Source organism: Symsagittifera roscoffensis, chromosome 8, assembly GCF_963678635.1.
Source record: "Symsagittifera roscoffensis chromosome 8, txSymRosc1.1, whole genome shotgun sequence".
Lineage (NCBI taxonomy): Eukaryota > Metazoa > Xenacoelomorpha > Acoela > Convolutidae > Symsagittifera > Symsagittifera roscoffensis.
In genome coordinates this window covers 28158686-28178199 of record NC_087069.1, presented here as the reverse complement: position 1 = coordinate 28178199, position 19514 = coordinate 28158686, and the positions used below count along the sequence as shown (strand labels likewise).

General features: G+C 34.9%; 2 protein-coding genes across 2 annotated transcripts; both read right to left on the bottom strand.

The window, feature by feature from the left end:
• Window positions 1-1594: 1594 nt before the first annotated feature.
• LOC134853016 (uncharacterized) lies at window positions 1595-10208 on the bottom strand. The gene is made up of 4 exons (XM_063868929.1): window positions 9925-10208; window positions 8940-9037; window positions 2742-2972; window positions 1595-1936 (listed from the first exon to the last, which is right to left on the bottom strand). Exons 1-4 carry the CDS (start codon window positions 10104-10106, stop codon window positions 1800-1802), a joined length of 648 nt encoding a protein of 215 aa, XP_063724999.1. The 5' UTR covers window positions 10107-10208; the 3' UTR covers window positions 1595-1799.
• Window positions 10209-12336: 2128 nt separating this feature from the next.
• Window positions 12337-17591, bottom strand: LOC134853531 (ATP-dependent RNA helicase A-like). The gene is made up of 3 exons (XM_063869530.1): window positions 17394-17591; window positions 13355-13609; window positions 12337-12463 (listed from the first exon to the last, which is right to left on the bottom strand). Exons 1-3 carry the CDS (start codon window positions 17576-17578, stop codon window positions 12337-12339), a joined length of 567 nt encoding a protein of 188 aa, XP_063725600.1. The 5' UTR covers window positions 17579-17591.
• Window positions 17592-19514: the final 1923 nt, after the last annotated feature.

The window sequence follows — 19514 nt, the reverse complement described above, 5'->3', positions numbered from 1 at the left end:
CAGTGCGAGAATGAAGGGGAAAATTAAAAGCATAAAGCTTAGACTGATCGTTTGTTCTTCATAACCAAATAGAAATTAAATTAATTAATTTATTTGAAAAAATTAGGATAGATGAGTTTGGAATTTCGAAAACTGGCTCAGTAACTTCGTTTATTAGAAAAAGTGAGCTATGGTTGGATACGAGAACTCGGGAAGAGGAGAGCAAATCATGAAGGTTAAGCTTCTGAAATTTTGTCTCATTTCAACCCGTGATTCTAAAAAATGCATCACTGACTCCTCATTAAAAGGGCATTTAGGAAAATTACATTTGAGTGGGGGTCAAAATCAATTCAAGTTTCCATAATTAATGGCAATGTTTTTCTAAATGCTTAGCATAAATTTCGATTATTACGCTCCTCAAATAAAAAGAACACTACTGCCTTTGTTAGAGCAAATCCTTGAATATTTCGACAGCTGTTCAATGTTCTTTAAGCAGGTTTGGAAATCAGCAATAAACCCCCAGCTGGTATGCCAAAAACAAAATGAGGCTTTAAAGGTCTAGTGGCGTATTGATTACACCAATCATCTTGACTCGGTTCTATGATTTTTCAGCGTATTAAATAGACGCTTACGGGTTAGTAGGACGAAACAACTCGTGCTTTAATTTTCCCATATTAGCCAAATTGGCATTGCTCAAACCCTCATAACTTTTCAAAAAGAGTTCACGCTTTCAAAAGATGTTAAACAAAAATCTGCAAGACCTATATAAGAGTCGTCACTGCGTTCATTCATCTTAATCAAAATCTTTACTTTTGTTTGCATTTTCATGATTGAAGAGCGTTAAATGGCCACCAGTGAACTTAAAAACAAATTCAAGTTTGGTCCTGATCAAAGATAGAGTATGTTTAAAAAGCTACCTAATTAGAAGTCTTTACTTCGTGCATTGAAGTTTGAAAAAACTGCTTTAGAAAAAAAAAGAAAAAAACATTGGTTATATAGGGATCGCAAATCCAACAGCACACAAATGAACCTGATTGGTCGAGAAAAAACAAGCCGATCACTTCAGGGGCGGATCTAGGATTTTCTCGAGGGGGGCGGATTTTTAAAAAGTTCGAAAATTTTATCGACCTTTTTTTTTAGGTCGACCAAATTGATTTTCCGAGCTCTGCCAAAGCACCAAAAAGACACTGTTTTGGCCAAATTTTCTGCGCCGCAGGAAAGAAACAAGCCAAAAAAGACGTTTTTAGGCTTTTTTGGAAAATCCCCCTCAAATTTAGCATATATTGCCGCCCAAGGCGCCTTTAGAAAAGTTTTAGGGTCCGTCAGCCAAAAATGGATATCTCAAAATAGTACAAAGGGGGAACCCTTTGGGTCGTCAGGGGGTCGAATACCTGAGGAAGGGGGGCATCCGCACCCCCCCCCCCCCCCCCCCCCCCCCGTAAATCCTCCCCTGATCAATCCTTGAATATCTTTACTTTTGTTTGCATTTTCATGATTGAAGAGCGTTGACTGGCCACCATTGAACTTAAAAACAAAATCAAGATTGATCCTGATCAAAGGCTGAGATTATATTCAAAAAGCTACCTAATTAGAAGTCTACTTCGTAGAGAAAAAATTTTCCATAAAACATTAATTGATTACATCAGAAAAATAATAAACCTTATCTTTAGAACACTGAAAGTTGAATCAAATTTAAATATTTTGAAGAGACAACCAAAGTTTTTGAGTAGTTTTATAGTTCAGATTTTTGTACTATGGAGATAATATTGCATCATTAAATTGAGCTTCCGCTTTTCTATCCGATAACGTTCCACGTTCCTTCAGCGATTGTAATTGAACCTATATGCACTTGGTGGCGGCGGTGGACCTCTAGATCCCCCTCTGAAGCCTCCCGCAACCCCAGTTCTACCGCCTCTTCCATATCCTCCAATTGGGGGCCTGGGTGATCCGTAACCTCCTCAAAAGAAAAGTTATATTCATTTTAAGTAAAGTAACAATAAACTAAAATAAATAGATCCCGAAAAAACTTTAAATGTGCATAAAAGCATATCCATTTGTTTCATAAGCGATAACCCAAGCTCGAAACAAAATCGAATTTTTAGTTCGATTGCCGTGTTCATCGGAGATCGAATCGAAGACACGGACAATAATTTTTCTAATTTAAATTTCTGAAAACAAGTAGCAAGTTATTTATTTTTTCACGCTGAAAGTATTAGTGGTAGTATACTCATTAAATGAATGTATTTCATGGTGCACAAAATGAAAAAAAAAACTTAATCAGTGAAAAATCAGTTTCCGGTTACATTGTTACCTTGACTTATAGGTAATGAAAATACGGTTTCACTTTCACACAAATTTAAGGCTCGAAAGCAAGTATATAAAACAATTATTAGTCTAATTTAATTTTAAAAAGAGGCCAAAAATTGTACTGGTTCGCTTGCGGAGATTAATCAACAATGATTTGGGTCTTTGCTCTCAGTCTCCACCACTGTTCATCAGACACATGATAAATTTTTCTTGATACGAGTTCTCGAGTTATCATGATTAAGAGAGCAATTGAACAGAAAAAAAACATTTCGATGCTAACAACTTCTTCAACGGTACCTTAGAACAGTTGAAAAAACAAAATCACAACCAAAAAATGAAAATTCAAACAATTCAAAAATGTTTAATAAGGAAACTATTAAGCAAAATCCAACCAGATTAAATCAAGATCTCAGAAAATTTCTGAGGAAAGTAAAAAACTATTGACAATCGCTTACCTCTAGGACCAGGCGGAGGGAATCTCATTCCTATTTCCTGCTTCAGTTCAGGTGGTTCTGGTTTAATCCAGACACTGCCCCCACTCGAGTCTCCGGGTTGAGCCGGTCTAAAGGGTGCCCCTCGGAATGACCCACCAGGTCTGGGAGGGGTGGGGTATCTAGGCGAGCCTCTGAATTGTGAGTTCACTTGACTGTAGCCTTGGGCTCTGGGCGGAAATCTTGGAGCATAACCTGGAAAAAGCGGGGTATTTCTGGTACCTTCATTAATTCATTCATTCCAGCTAATAATTACCTGATTTTTTAGAAAACCATTAAAAAGTACTCATTTTTCGATTGAAACGTTTCATTTTCTATTAGACGCACATCGCGCATTACAAACTACCAGTGCTTTCCAGCGATAAAAAAATATATTTACAATAGTGGCCAAATACATTTAATTACTACACAATTATTGTTAATAAAAAAAAAACAAACAACGAGATCAGAGATTCTCCCGTTAAAAATACGAGTTATGTAATAATAAACAAGTATTGCCGGCTGCTGTGCAAACAGCAGCAGATCCCACTAGTTTTAGCTAGTTTTTAATTCCCACTAGTTTTCAATAAATTGAAAAACGAATCACTTTTTAAAAAATGTTTGAGCATATGGGTTGGGCACCGGAAATAAGCTCACCTAAAATTAGCAATGACTACTCGAGTAAAATAACTTAAAACAAAAAATGACTCTTCACTTGAAAAACAATGCCTCTTCTACACAGCGAAATCTTTTGCAGACTTCTTTCATCGACTCAAAAGTGGAAAGGGTTTCAAATTGTTGTGATGAACTTAAGAATCAAAACTGGAAGAAGTGAAGCGTAACTGTTGTGATAAACTTATTACATGGCTTCAGAGAAGAAAAATGACTCAAATACTAAAACTATTGACTCCATTGGTGTAATAAAAGCAAACGCCAATTTCGAGAGTTAAATAATTCTGACGTTAACAACTACCCACATTTACGTTATCGGGATCAAACACCAATAACTCCAATGGCACAGCCCGAAAACAAGAGAACATGCGAAGTAATAAGTCCTTGTGGAGAAACTGATAATATATCACATAAAATCCAAGCTGCAGTAAGAACAGCCAATGCAGAAACTAGCGCCACAAATTAATGAATCTCCCGAAAAAAAATAAAATTGCCTCAATTGAACAAGCCGTCAAAAATACAGTAGCTGGAATAAAAGAGGAAAAAAAACGTTGTACGAGGTGTACCAGCGAAAAAACAAGTTATTTCAAGACGTTGTCAGATTCAGAAAAAAAAAACTGAAAACTACAATAGAAGCGACAACATACGAATAATAGGCTGCTAATGAATGAAACCAGGGAAAACTACGGCGAAACAATTGATGAAGTGATTGGTATGAGTGAAAAAAAGGAGCCAATGTCACAGTTCAAAATATTTTAACTGCCTACAGGTTACCGACGGGGAACAAAAATTTTCGAGAAAAACCAGTGATCGTGCGCTTCAATAGCAGCATTGCGAAAATTAAAATACTACAAAACAAGGAAAATATGTCTGGGAATGAGCACACAAGTACTATCAAAGTATTCAAGAATCTGAGCCTTCCGCGAATGAAATTCATGCGAATGATTCGGAATGATCACAGAATTGAGTCGAGCTGAAATGAACAAGGAGCCATATTTATTCAACGGAAGAAAGGTTAACGTGCTGATCGAATAAATGGTCTGTATGAAGATTGAGTTTCTAGGATACAGCTATAATGACAAGAACTATTTCCAAAACGGAGCTGTTGCACTGGAACCTAATCAACTACTCGTGAAATCCTTTGTTTCCTCAGTTGAGAGTCGCTTATTCGTTGAACCCTAAATTTGCGAACGTTTTAAAAAAACATTATATGGAAGATCTGTAAGTAAACTCCATGATGAAATGGAAGCATTAATAACCAACTTTGAGTCACCACCTACTATGATATGCCTAAGTAAAACCTGGTTACAATACTATACTGCGCAAAAGTAGAAAGAACGGAGGAGGGATCTTAGTTCACGGTTACTGGCGTGTTAAACATTTCAAAATTTCTAGGAAGAAACTAAGATCGGAAATTAAAAATATAAGAGATACATATTAGTAATTCAAAAATGTTTTGGTGACTCACGACAGGTCTGTAAAATAGTAATTGAAATTATGTGCATTGCAAGTAGCATTAAAAAATCAATGGAATTGCAGATACAAGTGAAACTCTTTTAGATCACTTCATTATTAAAGACTTAAAAGTCTAATCTGCGCAGGTACGAGCTAAATATCCCTTTCTGACCACTCTCCGAACACTTATGAGTTTAACACATCGCACAAAAAAGACTTTACTTATTGTGATACTAGGTTTATGAAGTTGACACTGATAATCGATGCAAATTGCGAATTATTCAGAACCATTAGATGATTGCTTTCAACAGTTTGAATCAAATTAAAATAGTATTAAAGCAAGTATTTTTTTAGATCATCAACTTCGGAGAAAAAAAGCGCCCTGTTCCTGAATCAATAATTTGATTACATATTTGACTGCAAAACGTAACCGGCTAAATAAAGTCAGGTAAAAACAATTAGCCTCGATTGAATGAAAACATTTCAAACTCACTAGGAAGAAACTGAGATCGAAAATGAATTGGTGAATCAAGAAAGGCCTAAAAAAACTAAATGAAATTATGGGCGCTGCATTTAACAATAAAGAAAAAAAACTTTTCAATTAAAAACATAATCGAAGTCATCTCGTCTCATCTAGACTTTGCAAATGAATTTAGATTTTTATCAACTATCGGACTTAACCTGTCCAATAAAAAATTAGGTTCTAAGTCAGAGCAAAACCTGGAGAAAATCAACTTTTATTTGCGTAACACACCAGTAAAAGAACTGGAAATAGATGAAATCTTTACATCCAAGCAGAATAAGACATCCACAGGTTTCATTAATTTTGGCAATGTCATTGTAAGAACTGAAAATTCTGATTGATAAATTGTTGAAATCAGCGTTCTTCCACAGCTCCTTGGTCAAAGCCATAGTTCATCAGCTTTGAAAAGAAGGATCAAAGCTCAGTTTGGGAACTTACCGTTCAATATCCCTTTTCATAAGCTGAAGTAAAAATTTTCAGCGTGCTATGGTTAACAGAGTATACGAATACCTGGATAGTTATTCCCTAGTTTATGTTAAGTTATTTTTTTTCCGTCAATTGCAGTCCAAAAAAATTGAAATGAAGCGATCGGAGAAGAAAAAATCGATAAAGAGAACTGTTTTTCTGGATTTGAAAATGGCGTTCGATCACTTGATCATACAATTCTTTTCAAAAATTTAGACATGCATGGAAAAAGTGAACAGACATTACTATGGTCCAAAAGCTACCTTTAAAATCGTAGCTAACCCAAATAGGAAACTCAATTTTTGTGGCTTGAACTGAACTGCGTTGTGCCAAAGGGTTACATTTTGGGACCCCTAATGTTCCTCAAATATATCAATAACCTAACTAAATTTAGCAATTCGAGAAAAGTTTTTTATGTGCAGATGCTACAAACAACGTGTTTAACAGGCTCAATTGAAATTTTCAATAACTATCTCAAAGCGTTGAATAAGTGGCTAAATGTTAACATATTGTCACTAAAAACGGATAGAACTACGTTAAAACGTATCCTAACTTAATGCTCAAAGATCGCTCTTGTACATCAATAATTTAACTCTAACAAGCGTTTCTTCATGTTGATTCTAAGTTCTCATTCAATAATCACATTAATTTCGTGCAAAACAATATCAGAAAACAATGACCGAAACAAGTAAATACTTTCCAATTTCAATGAGCACTTCTATTTGCGAGTTAGATTAGAAAAAAGGTTCGTACCAATACACTATGCTGATGACTAGTGTAATCAGTAGCTTATTATCTAGATTTATAACTTTTAAGCGAAGAAGGCATCGTTTAAAACGCATTTGCAGTTAACTGCTAATGATTTTGCCTCCATCTAGCGTTGATTTCAGGGCGCTTTACAGTGTGTTAAACAATTTGCTTTTCATATAGTCTCTGACTATTTGCAAACCCCACTTCGATTTGTTCACTGGTTACTTTTTGGGCTTGTTCCCAACGTCCAGAAAGCCTCCATCCAATTCTTTTAGTGTAAGTGATGCTTTAGAGACGAGGTGCAGTTAGTAGAATTAGTAACCGCAAAGTGAATAAGTCAACCTTTAGTTTTGAACCGAATATGGGGGGATACGACAAGCGAGTTTCTGAAGATTACAAAAACAAAATCTGATTTTTTCTTTCAATTTGCAGCCAATTATGGCAAGTTTAACCCATAAACTGGCTAAACTTCAGGTTTATATCGCCAGGAAATTGTTTCACGTGCCACTAAAATCGTCAGATTTGTTGAGCGATATTTTTATGAAGTCGAAAAGGCAGATGTTATTTATTTATTTTCGCTAATTTTGTTTATCAACAAAGTTATTTAGTTTTGTTCATTTCACTACCATGCTTCCATAATTAATAGGTTTTTCCGAATATTTCTGAGTTTGGGGCATCACCATGCAATCCAGAAGGACTCGTTCGCTGTCCTCTCAGAGTTGCTTAAAATTTTGTGAAACTACTTTGACTAAAATGACTTTCGTAGCGAGAAATTAATTCTTCTTCTTCTGAAATAAAATTTAGTTAACCCAGTCTGATATTTTGTGTGGTATCTGATTTGCGTGCAAAAAGTTAAAGAAAACCACAAAAGTCCTTCCAACTTTGCAATCTGCACGAAAAGAGGTAGAAAAAGCCTTGAAGAACGTTAAAGAATTCAGGATTCGAACCCATGCATCAGGATTAGTTTGTGCACATTTCTTATCTAATTAAATGCAGGCTTCACTATCTCGCAATGCTTAAGTTTTTCAACGTATTATTTTTGCACGTTTAACGAAAGAATTTTTTCACGATTAAGCTATATCGTATATTGCAAGGGTTGAAAATTTTACTCGAGTTTCCAGTTTGAACTCAGTGTTCGATTCAAAAGTTTAAAAGTAGAAACCTTATGGTGTTATGCTGTGGGAGGGTTTTCGTAGAGGTTGCAAAATGGGCCTCCAATTATGACTGATCCAATCCTCGTAGTTTTCGAGATATGACGTTTTTATGATTGTTTTTCTTAAATCTCAGAAGATTTAGATTTGAAAGAAGTTTGGAAAGAATAACTCGAAATTCCTAGCCCTGCAGTTAGGCGCTAGCAACATACACGTAGAGGCTGCAAATATTACCTCCAACCAAGGATGACTGCTCAAGTCATTACTTTTCGATATATGACGTTTTTATGATTTTGTTTTTTAATTTTCAGAAAAGTTGAATTTAAAACATTCAGAAAGTTTGAAATTCCCAACCCTGTCGTTAAGTACTGTGAAGGTACTTTCAGAATTTTGAAGTTGCAAATCTTGCTTCCAAATGCAACTGCTCAAATTTTCTTAGTTTTACGAGATGTGACCTTTTTTTGTGTTTTTTTTTTCAAATTATTCAAAGAACTTATAAAAATTTTCACAAATTTGAATTCTCATCTCTAGAGTGAGGCTCTGTCAGGGTGTTCCCAGCAGTTGCACATATTATCATGACTGCTCAAATCCTTTTAGTGTTCGAGATATGACGCTTTTCGTGATTTTCTCTTGTATCAAAAAACTGAAACTTAAAATTTTCGTGGAAGAAAACTTGAAATTTAGTTCTTTCATAAATTTGAAATTCCTAACCCTGTATTTGAGGGCTGGCACAGTATTCTCAGGGGTTACGAATCTTGCCTCCAAATATGACTGCTCAAATCTTTGTAGTTTTAAAAATTTAAATTTGAACTTTCTCAAAATATGAAATTCCCAACGCTGTGGTTGGGTACTGTAGAGTACTCTCAGGGGTTGCAACTCTTGCCTCCAAATTCGACTGCTCAATTGCTTTTAGTTTCCGAGATGTGACGTTTTTTATGTCATTCTAAACTTTTCCAATGAAGTTGGATATAAGAAACGTCACAAACTTGAATTTAAAAAATTGAATAAAAACTTTACTGAATTTGAATTACCAAACCTGTAATTGGGTGATACCAGAGTACACTCAAAGGATGCAAATCTTATTGCCAATATATGCGGTTTTATAAGAGTTGTCAAAAATTGAAGTATCGGAGGTGCGTTACACGCCAGTACTACATAAATGCTGACCTCTACTGGGCTCTCCGTAGCCGCCATAACTTTGATTTGCACCGCCACTGTTGTAACTGCTTTCCATCATAGTAGCCTTGGGAGGCGAAGGCCCGTACCTAAAAGCAATGCAAATCATATTGGTTAGCAGATCAAAGTTTCTTTTCAAAATAATGAGTGGAATATTTAACTTTTAAAATGACTTTTTTTAAAAAATCAATTGGCTTTGAATCAATTGGCTTGATCTTTTTTTAACAGTGCTCCTTCAAGTAATTAGACATATGGGTCAATGTCATTACGGTATTTGCCTTTGGCTGACCCTAGTTAAAGTTACTAGCTGGTTAGGAGTTAAAGGAAAGTCTATTTATACTTTTTATGTTAGAAAATGCATCGAAAGGCGTCAGCGTGAACAGGTGAACAAATTTTCACAACATTTATAGCATGCAAAATGCCGTGTTTGCAATATCTGAGAAGCTTTATTTTGCTATTTTACGAGGGGGGAGTGGAAAATGTGAAAGAGCCAAGGTACCAAACACTAGCCACAAATAAACCAGAGAACAGATGCTATCCAATTTCCAATGCTGCAGTTTTATTTTCGAGTTAGGTTAGAAAAAAAAGAAGGTTCGTAATAATACACTTAGCTGACGAAGTGTAAACCGAGAAAAAAAATAAGTCACATTAAATCTTAAAATGCCCGATGTTTTTTCAGCCAAAATGTGAGGAAAATCCTCAGATCTCAAAGAAACAATCTCGGATAAAAATTGAGAGACAATTTTTATTCGAGATTGCGTCTGGTACAGTTACGAAGTAAAGCCATTCTAGGGTCATTCGTAGAGCTCGAAAGTTTAGAAACAGCTGGCCTCAAGAATAAAGGTTGAAACAATTTAAAAAAAAACACCCACGTAAAAACAAACTTCTTATACAATCCATGGTTACAAGGATTGCAGCGTTTGATTATCTGTTTCGAAAGCCTAAATTCTACTTACTGATTACAAATTCTACTTACTGTCCATATCCTCCCCCCAATGGCGACTGCATCATCGGCCTTTTAATTGCACCACCCCCACTCGCCCCTCCCCTTTCCAGCAACACACTATCTGCCGTAGACAGACTTCTGATCACGTGTTTCAGAGTGACATCACTGTCTGCCATCTGCAGTGCTCTCTCGGGTTCGCTTGTGAATCGCATGATGAAGTCTTCAATGATCGGGCGAAGGGCGACTACTGAGGCTGCGCTTTTGTGGTCCAGATCCAGATTGATCCTTAAAAAGATGAAGCCTATATCACAGGTTTTCAAGAAGACGCTCGCACCCAATCATTCCAAAACGTAACCAGGATTATTTAGAAGTTGAAAATAGCAGATAGTTCACAACTTCTTTGTGTGATACTCAATTTTTGTCTCAACTGACCTTCATTAAAGAACCTCAATTGTGCATCTTAACATAACCTTCGCTTCACGAGTACAGTTAGGAGACCATTTATTTCGGATCAAACAACAAACATAGCCAACTGGCACTTGGAAAACAGTAATGAACGCAAAGAAACTGAAAAAAAACGACTAGTGTTTTCAAAAATCTTCAACTTTCGAAAAAAAAATAGATGACCTTAAAGCTCTTTGAAATTGTAAAACAATTTATGGTGGACGGTTTTATGTTAAAAATAGCTCAATTTGAGAAAACTGGATCAATAGGCAAAACTTTTATTTCGCTGGGAAATCTAATAATTAATTTCCATTTTTGAAATCAGAAGCCGATCACATTTTTCGTGACCTTTACACTGAATTTAAATGCACTGAATTTAAAAAGAAATCACAAGTCAGTAAGCGGCGAAAAAACAAAACTGAGCGTGAACAAATTTTAAGACTTTTTCTTGACAAAAAAGCAAAAAAACCAGCAAGACCTATATAAGAGTACTCACTAGTTCATTTCTCTTAAAAACCAGCAAGACCTATATAAGAGTACTCACTAGTTCATTACTCTAAAAAAAACAAAAAAAATCAGCAAGACCTATATAAGAGTACCCACTACGTTCATTGCTCTTAAAAACTGTGCTGTTAATTTCATTTACAGGATTCGAACCCATGCATCAGGATTAGTTTGTGCACATTTCTTATCTAATTAAATGCAGGCTTCACTATCTCGCAATGCTTAAGTTTTTCAACGTATTATTTTTGCACGTTTAACGAAAGAATTTTTTCACGATTAAGTTATATCGTATATTGCAAGGGTTGAAAATTTTACTCGAGTTTCCAGTTTGAACTCAGTGTTCGATTCAAAAGTTTAAAAGTAGAAACCTTATGGTGTTATGCTGTGGGAGGGTTTTCGTAGAGGTTGCAAAATGGGCCTCCAATTATGACTGATCCAATCCTCGTAGTTTTCGAGATATGACGTTTTTATGATTGTTTTTCTTAAATCTCAGAAGATTTAGATTTGAAAGAAGTTTGGAAAGAATAACTCGAAATTCCTAGCCCTGCAGTTAGGCGCTAGCAACATACACGTAGAGGCTGCAAATATTACCTCCAACCAAGGATGACTGCTCAAGTCATTACTTTTCGATATATGACGTTTTTATGATTTTGTTTTTTAATTTTCAGAAAAGTTGAATTTAAAACATTCAGAAAGTTTGAAATTCCCAACCCTGTCGTTAAGTACTGTGAAGGTACTTTCAGAATTTTGAAGTTGCAAATCTTGCTTCCAAATGCAACTGCTCAAATTTTCTTAGTTTTACGAGATGTGACCTTTTTTTGTGTTTTTTTTTTAAATTATTCAAAGAACTTATAAAAATTTTCACAAATTTGAATTCTCATCTCTAGAGTGAGGCTCTGTCAGGGTGTTCCCAGCAGTTGCAACTATTATCATGACTGCTCAAATCCTTTTAGTGTTCGAGATATGACGCTTTTCGTGATTTTCTCTTGTATCAAAAAACTGAAACTTAAAATTTTCGTGGAAGAAAACTTGAAATTTAGTTCTTTCATAAATTTGAAATTCCTAACCCTGTATTTGAGGGCTGGCACAGTATTCTCAGGGGTTACGAATCTTGCCTCCAAATATGACTGCTCAAATCTTTGTATTTTTAAAAATTTAAATTTGAACTTTCTCAAAATATGAAATTCCCAACGCTGTGGTTGGGTACTGTAGAGTACTCTCAGGGGTTGCAACTCTTGCCTCCAAATTCGACTGCTCAATTGCTTTTAGTTTCCGAGATGTGACGTTTTTTATGTCATTCTAAACTTTTCCAATGAAGTTGGATATAAGAAACGTCACAAACTTGAATTTAAAAAATTGAATAAAAACTTTACTGAATTTGAATTACCAAACCTGTAATTGGGTGATACCAGAGTACACTCAAAGGATGCAAATCTTATTGCCAATATATGCGGTTTTATAAGAGTTGTCAAAAATTGAAGTATCGGAGGTGCGTTACACGCCAGTACTACATAAATGCTGACCTCTACTGGGCTCTCCGTAGCCGCCATAACTTTGATTTGCACCGCCACTGTTGTAACTGCTTTCCATCATAGTAGCCTTGGGAGGCGAAGGCCCGTACCTAAAAGCAATGCAAATCATATTGGTTAGCAGATCAAAGTTTCTTTTCAAAATAATGAGTGGAATATTTAACTTTTAAAATGACTTTTTTTAAAAAATCAATTGGCTTTGAATCAATTGGCTTGATCTTTTTTTAACAGTGCTCCTTCAAGTAATTAGACATATGGGTCAATGTCATTACGGTATTTGCCTTTGGCTGACCCTAGTTAAAGTTACTAGCTGGTTAGGAGTTAAAGGAAAGTCTATTTAAAATTACTTTTTATGTTAGAAAATGCATCGAAAGGCGTCAGCGTGAACAGGTGAACAAATTTTCACAACATTTATAGCATGCAAAATGCCGTGTTTGCAATATCTGAGAAGCTTTATTTTGCTATTTTACGAGGGGGGAGTGGAAAATGTGAAAGAGCCAAGGTACCAAACACTAGCCACAAATAAACCAGAGAACAGATGCTATCCAATTTCCAATGCTGCAGTTTTATTTTCGAGTTAGGTTAGAAAAAAAAGAAGGTTCGTAATAATACACTTAGCTGACGAAGTGTAAACCGAGAAAAAAAATAAGTCACATTAAATCTTAAAATGCCCGATGTTTTTTCAGCCAAAATGTGAGGAAAATCCTCAGATCTCAAAGAAACAATCTCGGATAAAAATTGAGAGACAATTTTTATTCGAGATTGCGTCTGGTACAGTTACGAAGTAAAGCCATTCTAGGGTCATTCGTAGAGCTCGAAAGTTTAGAAACAGCTGGCCTCAAGAATAAAGGTTGAAACAATTTAAAAAAAAACACCCACGTAAAAACAAACTTCTTATACAATCCATGGTTACAAGGATTGCAGCGTTTGATTATCTGTTTCGAAAGCCTAAATTCTACTTACTGATTACAAATTCTACTTACTGTCCATATCCTCCCCCCAATGGCGACTGCATCATCGGCCTTTTAATTGCACCACCCCCACTCGCCCCTCCCCTTTCCAGCAACACACTATCTGCCGTAGACAGACTTCTGATCACGTGTTTCAGAGTGACATCACTGTCTGCCATCTGCAGTGCTCTCTCGGGTTCGCTTGTGAATCGCATGATGAAGTCTTCAATGATCGGGCGAAGGGCGACTACTGAGGCTGCGCTTTTGTGGTCCAGATCCAGATTGATCCTTAAAAAGATGAAGCCTATATCACAGGTTTTCAAGAAGACGCTCGCACCCAATCATTCCAAAACGTAACCAGGATTATTTAGAAGTTGAAAATAGCAGATAGTTCACAACTTCTTTGTGTGATACTCAATTTTTGTCTCAACTGACCTTCATTAAAGAACCTCAATTGTACATCTTAACATAACCTTCGCTTCACGAGTACAGTTAGGAGACCATTTATTTCGGATCAAACAACAAACATAGCCAACTGGCACTTGGAAAACAGTAATGAACGCAAAGAAACTGAAAAAAAACGACTAGTGTTTTCAAAAATCTTCAACTTTCGAAAAAAAAATAGATGACCTTAAAGCTCTTTGAAATTGTAAAACAATTTATGGTGGACGGTTTTATGATAAAAATAGCTCAATTTGAGAAAACTGGATCAATCGGCAAAACTTTTATTTCGCTGGGAAATCTGATAATTAATTTCCATTTTTGAAATCAGAAGCCGATCACATTTTTCGTGACCTTTACACTGAATTTAAATGCACTGAATTTAAAAAGAAATCACAAGTCAGTAAGCGGCGAAAAAACAAAACTGAGCGTGAACAAATTTTAAGACTTTTTCTTGACAAAAAAGCAAAAAAACCAGCAAGACCTATATAAGAGTACTCACTAGTTCATTTCTCTTAAAAAAACAGCAAGAACTATATAAGAGTACTCACTAGTTCATTACTCTTAGAAAAAAAAGACAAAAAAAATCAGCAAGACCTATATAAGAGTACTCACTGGTTCATTTCTCTTAAAAAAACAGCAAGACCTATATAAGAGTACTCACTAGTTCATTACTCTTAGAAAAAAAGACAAAAAAAATCAGCAAGACCTATATAAGAGTACTCACTATTTCATTTCTCTTAAAAAAACAGCAAGACCTATATAAGAGTACTCACTAGTTCATTACTCTTAGAAAAAAAGACAAAAAAAATCAGCAAGACCTATATAAGAGTACTCACTAGTTCATTTCTCTTAAAAAAACAGCAAGACCTATATAAGAGTACTCACTAGTTCATTACTCTTAGAAAAAAAGACAAAAAAAATCAGCAAGACCTATATAAGAGTACTCACTAGTTCATTTCTCTTAAAAAAACAGCAATACCTATATAAGAGTACTCACTAGTTCATTACTCTTAGAAAAAAAGACAAAAAAAAATCAGCAAGATCTATATAAGAGTACTCACTAGTTCATTTCTCTTAAAAAACAGCAAGACCTATATAAGAGTACTCACTAGTTCATTACTCTTAGAAAAAAAGACAAAAAAAATCAGCAAGACCTATATAAGAGTACTCACTATTTCATTTCTCTTAAAAAATCAGCAAGACCTATATAAGAGTACTCACTAGTTCATTTCTCTTAAAAAAACAGCAAGACCTATATTAGAGTACTCACTAGTTCATTACTCTTAGAAAAAAAGACAAAAAAAATCAGCAAGACCTATATAAGAGTACTCACTAGTTCATTTCTCTTAAAAAACAGCAAGACCTATATAAGAGTACTCACTAGTTCATTACTCTTAGAAAAAAAGACAAAAAAAATCAGCAAGACCTATATAAGAGTACTCACTATTTCATTTCTCTTAAAAAAACAGCAAGACCTATATAAGAGTACTCACTAGTTCATTACTCTTAGAAAAAAAGACAAAAAAAATCAGCAAGACCTATATAAGAGTACTCACTAGTTCATTTCTCTTAAAAAAACAGCAAGACCTATACAAGAGTACTCACTAGTTCATTACTCTTAGAAAAAAAGACAAAAAAAAATCAGCAAGACCTATATAAGAGTACTCACTAGTTCATTTCTCTTAAAAAAACAGCAAGACCTATATAAGAGTACTCACTAGTTCATTACTCTTAGAAAAAAAGACAAAAAAAATCAGCAAGACCTATATAAGAGTACTCACTAGTTCATTTCTCTTAAAAAAACAGCAAGACCTATATAAGAGTACTCACTAGTTCATTACTCTTAGAAAAAAAGACAAAAAAAATCAGCAAGACCTATATAAGAGTACTCACTAGTTCATTTCTCTTAAAAAAACAGCAATACCTATATAAGAGTACTCACTAGTTCATTACTCTTAGAAAAAAAGACAAAAAAAATCAGCAAGACCTATATAAGAGTACTCACTAGTTCATTTCTCTTAAAAAAACAGCAAGACCTATATAAGAGTACTCACTAGTTCATTACTCTTAGAAAAAAAGACAAAAAAAATCAGCAAGACCTATATAAGAGTACTCACTATTTCATTTCTCTTAAAAAAACAGCAAGACCTATATAAGAGTACTCACTAGTTCATTACTCTTAGAAAAAAAGACAAAAAAAATCAGCAAGACCTATATAAGAGTACTCACTAGTTCATTTCTCTTAAAAAAACAGCAAGACCTATATAAGAGTACTCACTAGTTCATTACTCTTAGAAAAAAAGACAAAAAAAAATCAGCAAGACCTATATAAGAGTACTCACTAGTTCATTTCTCTTAAAAAAACAGCAAGAACTATATAAGAGTACTCACTAGTTCATTACTCTTAGAAAAAAAAGACAAAAAAAATCAGCAAGACCTATATAAGAGTACTCACTGGTTCATTTCTCTTAAAAAAACAGCAAGACCTATATAAGAGTACTCACTAGTTCATTACTCTTAGAAAAAAAGACAAAAAAAAATCAGCAAGACCTATATAAGAGTACTCACTATTTCATTTCTCTTAAAAAAACAGCAAGACCTATATAAGAGTACTCACTAGTTCATTACTCTTAGAAAAAAAGACAAAAAAAATCAGCAAGACCTATATAAGAGTACTCACTAGTTCATTTCTCTTAAAAAAACAGCAAGACCTATATAAGAGTACTCACTAGTTCATTACTCTTAGAAAAAAAGACAAAAAAAATCAGCAAGACCTATATAAGAGTACTCACTAGTTCATTTCTCTTAAAAAAACAGCAATACCTATATAAGAGTACTCACTAGTTCATTACTCTTAGAAAAAAAGACAAAAAAAAATCAGCAAGACCTATATAAGAGTACTCACTAGTTCATTTCTCTTAAAAAAACAGCAAGACCTATATAAGAGTACTCACTAGTTCATTACTCTTAGAAAAAAAAACAAAAAAAATCAGCAAGACCTATATAAGAGTACTCACTAGTTCATTTCTCTTAAAAAAACAGCAATACCTATATAAGAGTACTCACTAGTTCATTACTCTTAGAAAAAAAGACAAAAAAAATCAGCAAGACCTATATAAGAGTACTCACTAGTTCATTTCTCTTAAAAAAACAGCAAGACCTATATAAGAGTACTCACTAGTTCATTACTCTTAGAAAAAAAGACAAAAAAAATCAGCAAGACCTATATAAGAGTACTCACTAGTTCATTTCTCTTAAAAAAACAGCAAGACCTATATAAGAGTACTCACTAGTTCATTACTCTTAGAAAAAAAGACAAAAAAAATCAGCAAGACCTATATAAGAGTACCCACTACGTTCATTGCTCTTAAAAACTGTGCTGTTAATTTCATCTGCAACCACAAATCGGATAAATGTCTTTTTACTATTTTTTTTTTAGCTAACCAGCCAGAGGCCTAATCCGAAGGTTAATAAATAAAGGTTAACTAAGCTATGGCTATCTTACAAGAGCTCACCTTGTAAATTGCAGCGCAGGTGCGAATTGAACCCGCTATCATATGATTGCTGGGCACCATCACTACTGATGCGCCACAACGCCATAGAGTATTTACTATCTATGTTTACGTACCAATCGTCCAGACGGACCATTTGCTTCTCAGTTCCATCTTGCGGGTCAATTCTTCTCTCCGAACTCACAGACCGACTTCCGAACAACAACAACTGCAGCGCACTCACCATTGTCATCTGGTGCGCCGTAACAGCCCTTGTTCGCAATTTCTCCCCAAACACGAAAAACGGCGATGGAAATGTCATTCCGTCTTTAGAGTTATTGATAATCATCATTTAAAGAAAAAAAAACGTCATATGAGGGGATGATGATGAAAAGTCGTGACGAGGCAGGGAATTGAGGGTAGAAGAGCAGAGAAAAGGATGCCGGGCATAGCTATTTTTACCAGGGCATCCGCGTTTTCCCGCAAATTGCGATACCCCTCTTGTTTCAGTTCCAGTGGTGACTGCTCCTTCCTCGTCGAGAACGGCTGCCGCCCTTTCTATCAGTGTGAACAGAATCACAACCGCAAGAGAAAGTGAACCAATTGTCTTGGTGAGCTGAAAGAAATTCGCAAAACGATTGAAACCTTTAAAAGCTTGCTCTTAAAGATTCATTGCATTACGAAAACTCTAAGTTAGTTTTCAAAACGTGAACTTGAAACGTGCAGTGAACATGAAAAAGTCAATTTTTTAAAATACGTTTTTAAGGTACGCAAGAAACCGATACACTTACCCTAAGAGTTGAAAAAATCCTAAATTCTTGTGACAGATTGTAGTTCTAGTTCAGATTATTATGGAAAAGAACACAAAAACAAACAGACAAAAAAGCTTGTTGAGCTGGATATACGAGCACAGAAAATTAGAAAAAGGATAGATCACAAAAATTACAAGAAAACTAACCATGCTGATATGAACTTATAGTCACGGTGAAATGATCCAATGATCCAAAGAATTTATAACAACATTTACCACAAATTTTCAACCTCATTTTCGCAGATTGCGCAAATAGAACAAGTCTGAGGATTTCTTGATTCAAGCAAATAATTTGGGCCACAGAGTTGATTTTGTGGGTTAATCTTCCCACAAGCTTTCAACCTTTTTTTGCAGGTTGTGTAAATCGGAACAAGTCTAATAATTTTTTGATTCAGTTAATTTTTGTTGGCCAAAAATAAACTGATTAACTTAATATGGGAGTTGGGAGTATATTAGTGTACTTAGGGTCAGATCAATGAAATGTTTTTTTTTAATCTCAAAAAGATTTGCTATACAATATCGTCCAATTTCTAAACCTAGTATTTTGACTGTATCATTTTGAATCGGTCGCAACCTTTTAAAGGATTGTGCCAGTTTTGGTCGCCTTCTCAATTTGCAGGCTTTTATGAAAAACTTATTTTTTTGCAAATAACAGTTGAAAATGTAAGAAAATCGTTTATCATTGCGAAAAAAAACTAATTGAGACACCTTAAAGGGCAGTAAGATCCTTCAGAATTCTACACTAATGAAAACAGATAATTCACTTCATCACATTTCTTTCGAACTCTGTTTTCATTTAAGGGAAGTGTTTCATGTACAGACAAGGTGATACAACATCAAACAGACACGTTGACCAAATATGATATTAACTGTCCGTCACCGATGCTTTTAAGCATCAAGTTTGACTTGTTTTTTGAAGTCAGAGTTGAAATCCTCTTCCGATTATATTGACAGCCAATTATATTTGAATTTCAAAATGTCAGAGCGAAGTTGTAATTATCAAATCGGTGAAATAATGTTAAAGTTCCTTAACTGAGCACAAGGAATGTAGACAATTTAACTTATTTAAGTCCGATGTCTTCGTCTGGTTTATGACTGCTTTCTGCGAGGCTAAATATTAGGGATCTACTTAACAATTACCCCCCCCCCCTTTTAAGAAAGGGGGGCTATTGTTAGGTAGATTAATATAACGCATTTTCGACTAATCAGATTGCAGCAAAATTGGAAGTCTCAATACAAAGCTCTAGCGTTAATTTACTGCTTTTATTAATAGGGGTGGCAATTCTTAAGTAGGTACCAAAGGGAGGGCAATTGTTAAGTAGATCCAATATTAGCGTTGGTTTAAGGAGAAAAAATTGTTTGCTAACCACATAAATAAAGCCGCTGGGCGGTTTCCCCAAGAATTTTTTTGATTTTTTTCTCTCGTTATGTGGCTATCTGTTATTTA